The sequence below is a fragment of the Nylanderia fulva genome, unplaced genomic scaffold (genome assembly GCF_048542155.1).
Source record: "Nylanderia fulva isolate GAGA-0341 unplaced genomic scaffold, ASM4854215v1 Scaffold2, whole genome shotgun sequence".
NCBI classification, from domain to species: Eukaryota; Metazoa; Arthropoda; class Insecta; order Hymenoptera; family Formicidae; genus Nylanderia; species Nylanderia fulva.
The window spans coordinates 5,261,529-5,278,508 of NW_028190263.1; the positions used below are offsets into that span (position 1 = coordinate 5,261,529).

The window sequence follows — 16,980 nt, forward strand, 5'->3', positions numbered from 1 at the left end:
AGCGTTAGGAGCAGAGTAGGTCGTCTTAACAGCCCTGGAGACACGGATGGCACATAGAATAATAGGTTACTCCGGCAACCTGGGTTAGTCCCTGTTAGCAAGACCGAGAATGCACAATGTATGCAAACACTGTAGCTCGCGTCCCCGTATTCACCCTTCCTCCCCCTCCCCTCTCTTACCGAAATACTCGAATTACTGTTCTTCGTCCAATAGGATGCTCGCCCGGCTGTCAGGATGCTTTTGCAGCTCTCTTCGAAGCTAATGGAGAGGCGCGACGATCTGTTTTCCTTAAAGCACTTCAGCCATCTCGCTGCGCGTTTATCTCGAGGAAATGGTGCGATACGTCTCGTCCGTGGCAATTTTCTTTTTGTGAAATATATCGCTATTCTCCTTCGCAGAGGACTCTCACGATGTCGACGCATCTCGGCATACCGAGACTGACATTAAACGCTTGCATTTTCTCTCGCCGTTATTAAATGCTCCCATTTTTCTGTAATTACTCGTGTCTGCTGGTCTGTATTTAAAAAAAAAATTGCGACGTCTACTTACCTGAGGAAATGAAAAAATTTCAAATAAAGTGAAATAGTACTCCATATGATTTTTATGATCACATATTTCCCGGAAATAGGTATCAAGTGGCTCGTAATACAGATAATAAATATTTGTTGATAAAATAGGTCCCGCTTTTTGATAGCATGATAAAATTGATTGAAATATAACTTTTTGTAATAAAATACAACATATAAATAAAAATCGAGATGCATCGATATGCACCGGGTAATATAGTAACGTTCCGTATTAGGTACATATTGCATAACGTGTATACATATATACTCTCGCGCTATGTACATTTATTATAGAGAAAAATTCCTTCAACGTTTGAAATAGATATTACGAAAGACAAGATGGAAGTGTAATGCATCGCGCGAATAAATTCGTTTCCTTTACATATCGCAGAAACTTTGCCTTTGTTGTGTATCTACTCTTAATGGAAAGGAATAGCGAAAGGACAAGGCGAATGAGAGAGCTCATTTGTGTAAAACAGATGAAACGTATTCTCTTTATTCGTATTCGCATGCCATCGAGTTTTATCTTACGCGATCGGACATTTCTCGGCTTAACGTGTAACGGATTGAAATTCGGACATTAGTGACTATATAACTCTAGGGCCAGGCTCGTGTCTATTTACAATAGAGATCTTTGTACAAAAACTAGTTTCATATAAACAGTAAAACTCACGTCCATGTACCGCGTCAGTGATCTGGAACGAAGACGTCGCTCCTTAAGAGAGGATTTTTTCGAGTTTTTTTTTTTTTCGGCGAAGTCTTTCGAACGAATATGTCTTTCTTTGGGTCGTTATATAAAAATTTTGCGTAAGAAAACATGAGCAGTGATGAGCTTCGAATACGATCACATTAATATTGTTAGTATTTCGAGAGCAAGACTGGAGAATGAGCTTTGATCGTGGGGAACCTCTCCTTAACCGTACTATCTTATAAAACTGTTAAGTGGGGACAAAGTTGAAAGTAGCTTGTAAAAGTTCCAAAAGAATTAGTATTTGAACTATACATATAAAAGGATGCTGTTTTGTGCGCGACTCGGAACCCGGAAGTATGAATAAAGTATAAAAAACGCCGTTGTGAAATTTTCTCTCAGCTCACTTTAATCCAGCCTCGTCTCTCGTTTCTCTTGTTATTGACATTAACTACTTAGGGGTTAGACTCTTTGTACGTTACGATATACCGTTTATACCTCAGTATAATGGCAGTAAAGAAATAATTCTGGACATGTATGGGTTAACTCTCTTCCTCTATCTCGCTAATTTTGTTTATCCCGTTTTCTTTTTTCCTCTCGGTAAAATTATGAGATGTTGCCGTCCGGCATCGATATAACGTAATCTCGAGAGGAGATCGCATTTCCGGTCAATACGATCCGGAACGCGCTTCGCATCAGTTTCTCTCTACTTGTTTTGTTTGATAAACGTTAAGTGTATTTCGCGGAGTAGAGTTTGTAACTCGCGTACCAACTATGGGGAAAGGAGGGAGATAGACTTTGCATTCGCGTCTCGTGGATCCACTTGGGGAGGGAAGGGTTGGATCCCCATAACGCTGCTCTCTCCGCCGGTATTCGTTTACATTTACGCGTGTAAATATAATCGCCGGCGGCGTCTTAGAAGCTCACGAGGTCGAGATCTCCCGCAAGGGAGGAATCCCTCCGAACTTATATACAGCTCTCTTGTATCCGATTCGAGCGTGTCACTACTTCCGGTTGATGAAATTTGCCTTGCGCGGAGACCGACGATGAAACGGGCCTCTGTGGCATCGAAAGCCCTTTGCTCGTCCTTTGAAGGCTATAATATACCTGAAAGCAAGAACCAACGTCCGATGTTTATCAGACTATTGTTTCGATTAATTCAAATGAATACGTATATGTGCGCGCATTAATTTTTATTTACATGTATGAAAATTGTGCAATATTAAATAGATTTTTAAAGTTTAGAATTAAATTTTTACGTCGTATAAGAGGGAAAGAAAAGATTTCAATAAATCAGTGATTTTTTGCGCGAACAGCAAATAATGCGTACTTCTTCCTATTTTATTCGCATATATGTATTTATTTGTGCGCGTTCGAAAGGAAACGACATATATTACTTTATATTTGCAATTTCCTGAATGGAGAGAGCAGCCTGAAAATAATATCGAATTTTTTTGTAATCCTCGGTATTTTGTCATGTCACTTTTTTATTTTTCTATATATACATTTAATAAATTTATAACTATCGGATAAGAGAAAATTTCAATGAATGTTAATTAGCAATTATTATGTGACTCCTTTGATGCAGTTTTAATTTAATGCTTCAACGAGAAAGTTGTCGAGCTAAGTTTTTCTTCTTCACATTCGTTTAACACGTTATAATTATTCCGACATCTAAATAGAAAGTGATCGCTTACGAAGAAGAGCGAAAGAGAGTCGAATACGAGTTACGTGCATCGGGCTGGCCTCGTCGAATTATCGAGAAAACTTCGACGTAATTAAACTTACGAAAGCGCAGATAACTCAAGACTCTGCTAAACCGAAAAAGTTAAAGTGGGGGACTGCCGCATATTGAAGCAACCGATTCCTTCTCTCGAACCAACTTTCCATCGCTCCGTTTCAAGCTTCTAATATTTAAAACGACTCCTCTAATTTAGCTTTACGAAAGTATAGACGAGGCAATATTTCGATGGGAACACGAAGATCGAATCAAGCATTGCAAAGTCGTACGGCTTGTTCGATATGTTCGAGCATAATTCGACCTATTTTAAACTTTTTATTTTTAATTTCGCGTCGCTTGCCTATTTTCCGAAAATTAACGACAATCATCTTGGTTTATAATTTTACAGAAATATTAAATTACAAATCTTATTACGTAAAAAATTTATCGTAAGAAATGATTTTTAATAAAAATATACAAATTGCATTTTATTTGTAAAAATTCACACAAATTCCCTCATTTTTCTTCCACAATCAAAATCACTTTTCGTACGGGGGAAATTATTAAGAAACTGCAATATATAATCACTTACGTTTTGATGGTTACGCTGATTGTAGGCGTCCATGGCCATCTGTTTGAAATCAGCCATCGTGGGCGGATGATTGTAAGTGCTTTGCTGAGGCACATGATTTTGCGGGTAATTTAGGGTGGGCGTTGGCAGACAGTCGGTCAACATCGGATCCGGAGGCAGGTCCAGACCGTGTTGAACGATCGGCCTTTTTTCCGGCGAGGCATTCTCATCGGTGGCGCGATCTTTCTTTCTTCGTTGTGGTGGTGTCTTATAGACGGGGGTGTACGTTAAGGGTCTTCTTTCTGGAGACAGATTTACGGAAGCCATGCAGAAACTAAGCCGCTTAGTCGATTAAATCAAGAAAGGGACGGTTATTTTATAAATGCTACCTCTCTCTCTCTCTCTCTCGTTATAAAAGCGACAACCGTGACGTCCTCGCATCTCGTGTCATTTTTTATCGCACCGAGAGAAGATTTGCGTTACTTTATCGATGCAACTTTCATTATGAAATGCGCGAGTTCTACGGGAAATATCTCGATTTTTAAGCATCTCAATCCAACCTCGTTTCCTCGACATTATCATTATTCGTGGAGTTCGCTCGCCGACGCAGTTCGCGTATTAATATCGCAAATGGAAATGTATTTTCATAGAAAAAAGTAACATCGCGCTGAAATGAATTTAAATGAGAAGTTTGTTTCATGGACTTGCTTGCTATATAAGCACAAAAACTAACATTACGTGCTTGTTATCGTACTCTTGGAAAATAATGTCAGAGTTTTATTACGTTTATGTTTACGCGGATTTAAAATATGTATAATGTGTTTTTTCAATCGTGCATACTCTTTTTCTATCTCGTACGAGAATATCTTGCGCGGAGCTTAATTTGTAGTTACCACAATTTTAATTATACAAAAAGCCCCATTGAATTATTATTACTTGATTACAATTTTATATATACGTATGAACTCTCTCTCTCTCTCTCTCTCTCTTTCTCTCTCTAAAAATAAAATAATTTATTTAAAAAAAATTAAATATTGATATCATATTTTTATTATATATTATAATATTATAAATCCTGCCAATAATTTAATGACATTATATTCATAACTAAAATAGAGGATTAACAAAACATATAATTCCGGATGTAGCTTATAAGAAATTAATGCCATGAACATATACATATATGTGAAAATCGGAACCGGTATATGTATATGTGTATTCCACTTTAAAGTGAACAATATTAAACACGTTATCGCTATCGCTCAATTTTCTGCATCATTTATTAGTCTTTATTGAAGTCATCATAGAGATTTTTATAAATCACATTTTTTTTATATTTCAATCATTATTATTTTAACAAAATTCACGGTTTATAAAAATAATACCATGCGACGGCCCAGTTATATTGTCGTCAATATATGTATATAAAAAAAAAGGGAACAGATGCGCGCGCGAAAGCAAATTCTTTTCTAACGATCGGATTATCGGCGGACTCACCGTACTCGTTCGGTATGATGTCCGGATCGATGTCATCGACCGCCTGCTTGGTCTGAGGGTGCACCGGGGTGGTTGCACCAGCATTAGGCGGCTCGCATACGATGGGAGCGTGCTTTGGACTTCCGGGTCGGCCGGTGGAGTGCTTCCGGTAGAGCGCCGCCAGGATTCCAGCGACGGCCAGGGCCAAAAGGGTCGCCATGGCTGCCAAGCCCAGCAACAACGGATTCAGCATCGATGCGTCGGTGTTGCCTGCCGCGACAGTCGATGCAAAATGCTCGATCAACTGGAACTTCTATCGATCTTTCTTCCTCCCTCTCGCTCCTCGCGATACAACACACGCGAGACTCCCACCCTCTTTTTTTCTCCAATCCCACATTTCTGTGGAACGCGAGGGTAGCAACTTGGAAACTCGTAGAGTAAAGGAGAAGCGTTACAAGTAACTTTTCTTTCATCATTCGCTCTCTCGCGTCTCTCGAACGAATTGTATCGAATGAGGAAGGAAGGGAAAGGGCGATACCGAATTAAGGGTTGGAGAAGGGTTGGTTTTCCGTACTTTCCAATTACCCGTGGATTGTATTGCGCCGTTTCGTTGGGCTGCTGCAAATTCGTGAACAGAAACCGCGGATTGTAATAAATGTTTTGTACGTTCCGGTTCTCACTCGGAAATGATTTTTCCAGGCGTACCGCTGCGGCCCTTCTCTTTGTCTCGATACGAGAAAGGAAGCAATTCAATATTTCCCTATTATCGACGCGTGACAACGCCCTGCACAAAGAGTACGTACAGCTGTAGATCAAAAAGAGATCGTTGAATGGGCATACTGCCTTAGTATATAATACATATATATATATATATATATATATATATACATATATATATATATATACTATATACTATATATATATATATATATATATATATATATATATCGCGAAGCGCTATTCTGAAAGTGGCCTGATTGCAAAAGCTAAACCCTCTTTCCACCCTCTTCTCGGCCGCTTTGTGATAATGCCGTTCACAGATTGGGTGCGACCCGTAGCTTGAAAAAAAAGATTGTAACTGCTGTTCGACGCGATAGTTTGTTATGCTAACAAATTCAATTTCGCGTTTGTTTATTGTATATAAGACAAACTCGATTAAAATTATATCCCCGCGATCTTTTTTCCTCCCTTACTTTCATAGGATTACATGTCCGCAAAATATTACGCAATGTCACAATATCATAATACCGCGGCACTTTGATCGTATAAGAGCCCGGTTCGTGTTTCAGTTGCATAACTTTTTCACCTTTTATCAATGTTCTGAACAATGTTCGTTCGCAATTACGTTTATTTCGTGTTTATTTTCTTTATTAAAGCTAACTTTTAGCAACAATGCAGTATATAACTGTGTATTATTTTGTTTTCAAATAAATAGATACAGTTGTGGAGAATCATCCATATATTCATGATTTTCCTGTTCATTGTCAGATGAAATAACATAAATAGCATTCCTTCGCGCATTCCCGACTTCTTTTTATTACGTTTTTAATTTCCTCGACTAAAGAGAAAAGTACCATCTGATTTAATAAACGCGCGACAATAATTAACGAAGATATGTCTACCAATATAATTCAACCCCTCTATAAATACGTTTCTGTTATGTTTCGGCAATATATGAACACCTTATCTTGCTGATTCGCATTTTCTGCGTGTGCGTGTGTGACTATATCTGCTAGTCATCAAAATTGTATATCAATTAATGCATTCTTATAAAGACGCTTTTTAATATTTCCCTTATATCTCTGCGCAAAAATGTATCTTCTTTTTATTTTATCGTCACGAATTGGCTCGTGAATGTCGCATGTAAATATATGCAAACTGGCTGATATGGGACACTATGGGCATTAGAGACCATGTCGTCTCTGTATTTTCTCGTATTCTCTCACGTGTACTTATCTCCGACCGTTTCATTCAAGTTTCCCTCGGCCAAAACTGACTCTATGCGAGTTATCATTTTAAATACAAGTCCTTAGAACACGATCTGCTAAAATGCGCGGACGGAATATGGCGAGATTACAATTAATACAATAGATCGCACTCATGCATTATCAAAATGCGCCATTTTACATTAGTACGTTGCAATAACAGTATATTAAAAATGACAAATATGAATACAAAAGCTCCACACTCTGCTATTACATATTACATGCGACAACTAAAGCTCGAACGAGCGGTAATTTTTGTAGCGACGAGCTAGCAGCTTAGTTAAAAACGCGAAAAGACGGCAGTGATGCGCCTTTTAAAGCTCGTTTAGCGCTTTAAAACCGACCGCGGCCCATTCAAGATCTCAAAGAAATGAAACGGTATAAACGAGTTCGCTCCTAGACTGTAAGTACAGACTATATACCTTTGATGCTTCCGATTTGTTGTTTGCTATTACAGTTAGCACAAGGCGGCAATAAATGCGTTTTTCTTTTAACATGATTATATCGTGAATAAATGAATCCATTAATCATAGATTATTAAAATATCTTAGACGTGAACATACATTTTTGTCATTTAGCAATATAGTAGTATATACTTGAATGAAGAATAATCTGAACAGTAATGCTGCTAGAAATTTTCGTCAGATTTATAGTGTATAAAGATAATTAATCAACAAATGCACTTCTCTTATAATTTATACAATAAATCTATAAAATTATGATGCATGTAATATTATTAGACTAAAACCCGTGTATGCAATTATAATATCAGAAAACCAATTTATTCTTAAAAGTAATTTCTTAATAGTATCAAGATTAAATGTAAACAGGAACTGGTATGCATCATGTGCATACTATACGCATTCGCTTGGTAAATTAATGTTCCTGTTTGAGCAAATTCTATTTTACGTATTTTGGGAAACTCGGTTAATAGCTCGTGTTCCGTGTGAATATTGCGTATTACAACGAAGCGACGAAGAAAATCTCAAATCATTAACGGAAATTTTATATTTGGATTCCACGCGCGAATTATAAAACTGCATTAAAATAATGGGAGGAAAAAAAACAGAAAAAATAGCAAAATCGATCTCTTTCGCGTAGTTTTTAGCATTTAAAATTTTTGGTATAATTTTACACGATGGTACATTCACGCCCTGTTTATTTTGCATTCAACATCGTACTACTATACAGTTAAATTAAAACGGATAGTATATATATATATTACACGTAATATTAGTACATTTTGAATTAGAATTCCAATTGTTTGTCAAAATAAATTGGTATTTGGAATTAACAATCCCGACGATATACATATATATTCATCAAAAGCGTTGCGTGCTTGCGTAAATTACGAACGAATAAATTCTCGGCAAAAGTCCATTATGCAAATGTTAGTGAGCGAAAGGATGTATTCGAGAGAAGGCGCTCTTAAGAAGAGCTCGCTAGAAAAAGACGTTTAAGACGCGTGGTATTAATACATAAAATTTCATCCCGCGAAAATATAACGACCGAAGTTTGTTAATAAGAAATATACGAAGATTCCGCACATTGCTATAAGAAGACGTAAAGAGGTAAAGACCGAACAATAAAATCCGAAGAAGTCGAACGTTTTTCGACTCGAATGGCTCGGTTAATATGCGATAACAGTAGTTTGGGGCCAATTAGATTGGAGAGAGAAAAATCATTGTAGTACCGTCTCGAATGAGACAGTAAAAGATTCTCGCGTGCAAGAAAGAGGACCGACGAGAAGAAGCGGGTAATCCCGGTGAATCGCTCCTTGAATCGACCACCGTCGACGCTGTTGAAATTTTTAAAAGTACCGTAAATCCGTTGTTATCCGCAGTCCTGTAGAAGACAAAAGGTAGCTGGAATTCTCGGCTTGACGGGTATCTAGGGAGCATTCGTGATACTCGTTAAAGTTTGATTAGACTTTGATTGCCGACGGAAAGCGGACCAATTTAAACTCCGTCTCGCGGACTGCGAAAGTTAAAAAAAGAAAAAGAGGAAGAGAGGGAGAGAGAGAGAGAGAGAAAGTAAGCGAAGCGACATCCGGCGACCAAGTGAATGCGGACATTACGTCTCGGCTTTGCTGCGTTCCCTTCATGAAAGAATTTAGTTGAGAGCAGAGCAGCCTGTCTCCCGCTTGTACCACCGATGCGCGGACAGTGTGTTTACAACCGGGATATGTCTCCGGCACCGAGAGTAATTAAACTTTTTCCAATGTGAAATTGCAGGACTGATGTTTGGCAGCATTTGCCGCGCCGATGCATTTTACAGAGAACGCAGTTGCTCAATCGCGGCGAAAAATTTTAAAAAAGCGATATAATATCGTAAGAACGGAGAGAAAACCGGCAAATTGCTAGAGTTGCTTACTTTGCACTTTTATGCGGCAAGTTATGACAGCTAGATAACAGCTCTCTTACGTTTGAATAAAAAAGACTGCAGCACTCTATTAGAAATGTTCGGATCGCGGACGCTTATTTGGATAAAATATAAGTGTCACTGTCACGAGAAAGAAAGAAAGAAAAGGTGACGACCGAGGTAGGTGTAGAAGCTGAAGCTTTGTAAAAAATATTCCGTTTCTTCCGTAGGACTCGGCGTAATTATTATAATAACTCGTGTCGCACGGTTGAAGGATTAAAGAGAGAGAGAGTGCGCGCGCGCGCGCGCAATTGTTTGCCTTAAACAGGATTTTAATGCACTCAAGCCGCTCTTTTGCCGCGCGTCGTGTTGACTATGCACTTTGTCTTACCTGCGTAAATAAGACAGGAGCGAACTCGACGACGCCAGAGAACGGCGTCAGGAGGAATTCTTTGAGTCACTCGACGTTGTTGTGCATGCCCGTGTTAAAGAACACAGTGTGCTACCGGTCATTCAAAAAATCTGTCAGCAGACTGCCAGAGAAAGCAAACTCGCGCAGTGCTTTGAATTCAGGTATTATTAGCTGACATCTGACGCTGCAAAGAACTGTCCCCTCTCTTGTTGATAAAGAGGAATGGCTCCACTTAAAATTCTTGCGCGAGTATGACATCAATTTAAAATAAAAGTTTAAAATAAAAGTTTAACATAACGTCAAAATATGCCGGCGTATACATATATAAAGAAAGACTGCAAGTAAAATGTAAACATAATATTTTATACTATAATTTGTGTTTCGATTCTTTTATTATTGTCTTTTCTTTAGTTTCATTATTTAAATCGCATCGAAATAATTTGAGCGTCATTAATGTATAGTTTTATCGAAAAAAAAAAATTGTAGTTTTATATCGCGTTCTATCGAGTATGTCACTAAAATTAAAGATTTCGATAAAAGTACACATAGTTACATTGTATAAAATATATTACGCGCACTATCAAATTTTTCGAGCGCACTCGCGAAAACAACTTCCTCCTAGCGTTTTTGAAATATCGCCCGTCAGCAATCGGCCGTATAAGCATCGACGTATCTCAACCCACTGCAGCGGATGGGAAAAAAGAGTTAATATTGACGTTCCCGTTTATCTTGCCGTTGGATCGTGTATCGTGTCCTCCGCGAAGATGTACGGCCTGTTGCGCGTATGAAAACAATGTCAATCGTAGCGCGATAAATCGAACCACTTGGAAATCTTTTCTTGTGTAGCCCGACCAGTCTCTTCCCTCCTCCTCGTTCATTCGTATTCAACAATAAAAGTGCGGTAAAACGGAGAGAGAGAGAGAGAGAGAGAGAGAGAGCGAGACGAGCGAGAAAATCAGAGGCTTTCCTCCGCGTGAACAGAGTTTGGAAGCGGGATTTCGCGCGGAGCAAGGTTTTCCGCCATCTGGACGAGAGAGAGAGAGAGAAAGAGACCAGAGAGGCGAGTTTGGGCCGCTTTTCGAGACGGGTAAAGTAATTCGTTTGAAATCGAAGCAATCCCACGGAAGCCCGAAAGCAATTTCGAAAGAATTGCAGTCTGAGACCCGCGTCCACGTGGTAACCCCGGGGCCAAACAACCGACTTTACCGCGCACGAAAATGCACGAGGAAGACCTTGAGAACCTTGAGCTGGAATTCCCTATTGATTCGCGAAAAGGCTCCGAATTTCTAAGATACGCTTATTTCCCTTCTCTTTTGGGTCAGTGGAAGTCGAGCGTGCAAGTATTATCCTTCCTTATTTTTTCTTCCGGACAATTACGTTCGCTTTCCTCTTAAGGTTCCTACATTTAGAGGTCTTGGTGTCGAATATAAATGAGGGCGAACTTTCGCAACTTGTAATATCCAAAAACCCCCTCATAAATTCTTATCGCGATATTTATCGCATCCCCTTGTTCGATACGAAACTTTTAGGATTAATTCCGGTAATCCTTTTTAGATAGTTACGCGACTTGTATATATGCGAATGGAGTTTCCAACAAGAATATTCGCGTATCGCCCCTAGCAACCAAGTATATCCTCTCCCATTCTCTTTCTATTCTTCGTATCTCGTTTCTGTCTCCTGTTTTTCCTCCGCCTTTCCTGCCTTTTCTTCCGTACAACATTAGCGTTCGAGAAAGATAACGGTAGGGAAGAGGTCTTTCTCGCATCCTTTTTTTTATTTCAAAAGAAGAACCGCCGCGGGTCGAGTCGTGTTTTAAGTCTAGGACACGTTCTCGCGTGGGAGGGCAAGAATATTCGCCATCCGTTTAATTTTCCTAATGGATCAGCGCCGGTGCGCGTTCAATGAAAGAGTGCGAAATAGAGGCTGCGCAAAAGAGGCTGCTACAATTTTCTTTCTACTTGTCCTCTCAGTCCACGTCGGCTTGCTTTACCCGCTTTTACTCCTTGTGTTCATGTTTTCTTGCACCATCGCGGCGTGCCGTGTCGAGTTACCGTTTTTCTCACTCCTGGCGAGAGAAACTTCTCGACTTGAATCATATCTTCTTCTTGGCGTGTCGGTATCGTTACCGACTAGCGTTTCGTTCGCTCGTGGCCAGATTTTGTTTGGTCCTTGTAGGAGATACCAATAAGATACGCAAAAACATTTCATGGAGGATCTCTCTCCTCGCAAATCGCAACCGATTTGTCGGAATGAAGGAAAAGGGAAACACTTGTTCCAGAAAGTGATAAGTGAGAAGCGTAAAGTAGAGATTTATCCTCATTCTCTGCGTGATACAAACGATATTTAATTTGAACTTTTGTACGCGATTCAATATAACGTTAAAGCAACTCTCTACTGCGATGTATGTGCGCTATTTTTATATTTTTTAAAAATATTACAGAAAGACGACGTCTTTATCGAGGAAAAATTTATATTGTTATATCCATAGGAATAAATAATATGTTTTATAAATACATTTATTGCGCGCTACGAAGCAATAAAGCAGAATATTGGTCTGGGGGACGGATCAGAATAAGCAAACGCAGACGTTAAAAACGCAGCACAAAGACTGGCAGTGCCTTCTGTCGCTAACGGACCCCCTGCGGCGCTTTATAGGACAATACTAGAACGGGAACAATACAAAGAGAGCCCGCAAATTGGCTTCGATGGTTTGTAGACGGGTCGCCATTCGGGCAAATCAGCGCCGCGCGGTTACGGTCGTCAAATCAATATTTGCACCTTGCCACCCTCGCACACAGAGAGAGAGAGGCGGTGTGCAAAGTCAGGCGTGTCGGAATTAGCGAAGAAGGAAGGAAGGAAGCAAGGAGAGTAAGGAGGGTTGGACCCGGCGGTGAAGGACGACGACGACGACGATGATGAGGAGAGGGTGCAGAGAGGGTTGGCGGATCTACGTGGTTGGCGGCGTTGGAAATCGGTGGTAAACTGAATTAACCTCGTGTTGACCCGCGACCGTATGTTACCAATGACTTTCTATTACGTTGTTGGAGAGTCAGGCCGGGTGGAGTCCATTATAATCAAACATTTGCCGCGTTATGGGAAAAGGAATGATCAAAGTGTGTCGTCACGTCAGTCTGCGCAAACGTACCTTACACTCTTTGATCGTTTCACACGCACTTGGCTTCGTTCACGCTAATATAGGATTTGTTAGATTTATCGTGTGTATAGGTATTCGCGCTCGAGAGTTCAGGATATTCGTCGAAACATGCGCGCGCGAAACAACCTTTTGCTTTCGCGTATTAAACGGAAGTTAGTTTCCGATCGTTGCAGCTAAATTCGAGCACGCCAACCTACCAGCAATTTTTGGTATGTAATGCAGTCTGTAGCATATCGATCAAGCCGGCGATTACGTTCTTGCGTTTTGGCTTTTTCGTGTCGACAAGCGACAGCACGAACAGGCGCTCAGACGATGAGTTCTTTGAGTTGATGCCTTTCAAGTTTGCAACGTGGTTTAACGCCACCAATATTACAGGAAAATATACCGAGGCGTCAAGGAACGTTTCCCCTTTGCAGTTACGCGAAAGCGAAAAGACTTTCTTGACAACGAATAGCTATTTCCTCTGATAAGTATATTTATCGGCTCTTTGGTATATGTTTTCTAATTAAGCAGTTTCGTTTAATCGTAGAATAAATTCGAACAATCGTAAAAGATTACATAGAAGCTAATACACCGTAATTAGAAACTTACTTAATTTCATTCGCAAATTGCTTATATAATTTTTTTTGTTACTTCATGAAAATGAATATTTTACAAATTTTTATATCATATTGAATAAATTTGCTCCTTTTAGTATCTTCGAGTCGGCTCGAAGTAAAAAGCCTGACAGTAACTCAACTCAACGTGTATATCAATGCGGGGCGCATGCTGTTTGCTGTTTCTCCACGGAATTGTATGGAGAGAGAGAGTTGCAGAAAGCCAGTGAAACTGTCACGTCGCGTTCACCGAAGCAGGGTATAGGTGTTCGTTGATTGAGAGTAATCTGTTTTGTTAATTGCAAGGTCCGCAGAGTCCGATACCTGCGGTTGCGTTGTGCTGCGTTCAGCATTACAAGCTCTAGCTAGCTACTGGCAGCAGTCGCTGCCACCTCCACCCTCGCCGTTAGAATTCAATCCCCTTCCTCCAGCGTTCACCTATCCCGATACCGGCTCACAACATCGTCGACCGCAGTGTGAGCCTGTCCTGGAGACTACGGCGAGGAGGCTACGGGGGCGGTTAACCGACTAATTGCAATACTGGCGCGTCCGCTCGCAGTATTTGTGAAATTACGATCATATCCGCCGTCCTTGCGACGTCTATCAGAGGTATAATAGGTGCCTATACGCGCACTGCGTCCGAACGCGCACTAATGGACCGTCAAAAGCGAAATTCAGCGTTTTTTCCCGCCCGATCCACGTCATTTTTCAGAGAGCACGTCCGTTCGCTTTTTCAGTGGTACCCAATAAAAAAAAAAAAAAAAAAAAAAAAAAAAAACGTAACGTGACTGTTATTGTTGCAGCGACCAACGATCGACGCGTAAATGTAGGAAGTTGAGAAAGGAAACCGGTTCGGCTGACGAATACGACTCTTTCATTTCCCCCGCTATTAGCGCAATAAATCTATTTATTTCTGTGAAAAATGTCTTCTGTAGCTTTTGTAAGATACGAAGCTGTACCCGCGTTTTGCGCAACATGAATGATGCAATTAACCGGTCATAAGTTTTTCTCGGAAAAAGGAATAGTACGCGCAAATTTCTTTTTAATGTAAGAAACTTAAATATAATGAAAAAAAAAATATATATATATATATATATATATCGTGAAAAACTCTATGTAATAATCTTGCAGGGCAAATTTATATTACTACTTATTTCTTCATTCAATAATTTTACGAGTCGTCCAAGTTGTGTTGCAACTTTGCTCAATAAGATATTTTATCATAAGATCACCCCTTTTTCTCTGCCTGCATTATAATACAAGAATAATCATTTCTGCTAATGAGAAAACTTTTTGTAGTTTTTCTCTCGAACTCGGAACGTGACCAACATATTCTTCTAATAAATAGTCACATATTCATAGGATTATCGAAATTTAAAACTTTTACGATTCAGTGATAATATAATATGTATATAAAGATAAGGTTCCAAGTTTTCATATATATCGACAAAAAAAAGAGAAAAGAATGAAATAGCAAAGGTCTTAAAATTCAAAAATTTTCAAAACGTTTCGTCAATAGAAAAATATTTTCCAAAAGCTTGGGAAATGTACTCACCAGTCGTGTACATAGCGACACCCTTCAAGGTTACCGGCTCGAGAATGGTGGGTTCGCTCCTTCCTTTCGCATTAATCGCGTAGAGAAAAAGTCGATAGCTTCTGCCTGTCGTCAATCCCGCGACTTCGAAAGTCGGCCCGTTGGGACCCGCCGGCACGGTTTTATTTAGCAAAATCGGACCTTCGTCCTCATCCTCAGCCACGACCTCGAGCTGATAACTGTTTATAGGAAGACCGCCGTCGTAGCCCTCCAGGCATCGGACTACCAGTCCTGTTCCCGATTTCGTGCCAAGTTCCTCCATATCCAGGGGCGCCGACATCTCCGTGGCACTGCAATTGTGAAGAGCGTACGGACGACCCGCGGCTATAACCTGAAACAAGGACACAAACCCGAGATAAAGTATATTTGCATTAGTTGAACAATAGATCCTTTACCGCATCGCAAACGAAGCGAATCGTCCTCGCATGAGGAGAAGCTCAAGCCTCAAATGGAAATTTCTTACTCAGGTATAGTTTCTAAACAACATCATATGTATATTATCGCAACTGCATACATAATTTAACAAAATGCTTAAACATCGTTATGCTTATACGTCATGCATTCTTCTATCATAGTCTTGTAGAACGATCGATCTTTCCTGCAACAGCAGGAAACGACTTTACACACGTTCGAAGACTCTCATAAGCACGTCAGATATACGAACACAGTTTGTACCATCAAAGAAGGTAACCCCTGCATTCTTTGTAGATACTGTCGATCGATCAAAATGAAAATGTATGGGGCATAGTGATGCCAGAATATACAATGTGTAAAATTTATGAAGGGAAATAGCTGGCAACATGACGTACATCGTGTAAATACCGGAATATTTGAAATATGCAGGATGGTTTAACTTTAATTTATCAAATCAGCAGAGTTAAGAATCGTAACAATCGACGCAGCGATCGAGAGAGAGAGAGAGAGAGAGCTTCGTGCTTCAGTTCTATCAATCAGGGAAAAAGAAATCTCTTGATATCAGATTGAAATAAATTTCGATATTACGATCAACGGATAAAATCATTTCTCCCGTGAAATTTTCACGCTCACGAATAGAATTTTTCTCTTATGACATGCTAAGCAATCTAACAAGATTCTATACAATTCTCGTTCTTGCGTATAGAATAATGTCTGAAAATAAAAAAATCTGCATGCAAAAAAATTTTATGGACCGCTCCGAAATATAGTTGATGATGAAAAATGGAACATCAGTTATTCATAAGATGTTATAAATATGTATTGATAAAGAAATGTATTACTTTGTAACGTAAAAGAAATTTTTTTACGGTACTATAAATAAAGTTACAATTCTATAAATGAAATATAAAATATTTGTGAAAGAATATATGTACAATTGAAATATTCTGTTGCATAGATAAAAAGTAATCTCTTTTTTGTAATAAATTTCAAAGTCTGTTTTGCTCAACGATATGACATATTCTGTTTATTAGTTGATGTGACATGTTATATAAATTTCATGAAAATAAAATAAAATTGAGAGAATTTTCAAAAATAGTTTTGAAAATTTTCTGTCAAAGGATTTATAAAATACATCTGCATATAATAAATGTCCCACATTTACCAAATTTTACTAACAAATTGTTAAAACGTGGTTTAATAATAACTTAATAAATTGATAATAATGGTTCTTATATATATATAACAAAAATGTTTTATTTATATATTATTTTCAATAATACATATGTCTTTTTTCTTGTAAATTTTAAACGTCTTAAATTCACTTACAGTTAAATTCATTTAAATTTATTTAATTCAAGAGTATTCTTAATTCTTGATATTTGTCTTCTTGTAAGATATATTCTGTGAAACACTTCATATATAACCGTAGAAATTATTAAT

The 16,980-nt window shown here is 39.0% G+C and overlaps 1 protein-coding gene across 1 annotated transcript in view; it reads right to left on the reverse strand.

Moving 5' to 3' along the window:
• Positions 1 to 1,031: 1,031 nt before the first annotated feature.
• Positions 1,032 to 16,980, reverse strand: part of LOC114942908 (neural cell adhesion molecule 1) — a 93,057-nt gene continuing 77,108 nt past the window's right edge. The window contains exons 9-12 of the mRNA XM_029318388.2: positions 15,085 to 15,454; positions 5,043 to 5,291; positions 3,567 to 3,847; positions 1,032 to 2,361 (exon numbers count right to left, since the gene is read on the reverse strand). Coding sequence (XP_029174221.1) covers positions 2,221 to 2,361; positions 3,567 to 3,847; positions 5,043 to 5,291; positions 15,085 to 15,454 — 1,041 coding nt within the window. The 3' untranslated portion in view covers positions 1,032 to 2,220. The remainder of the gene's footprint in view (positions 2,362 to 3,566; positions 3,848 to 5,042; positions 5,292 to 15,084; positions 15,455 to 16,980) is intronic.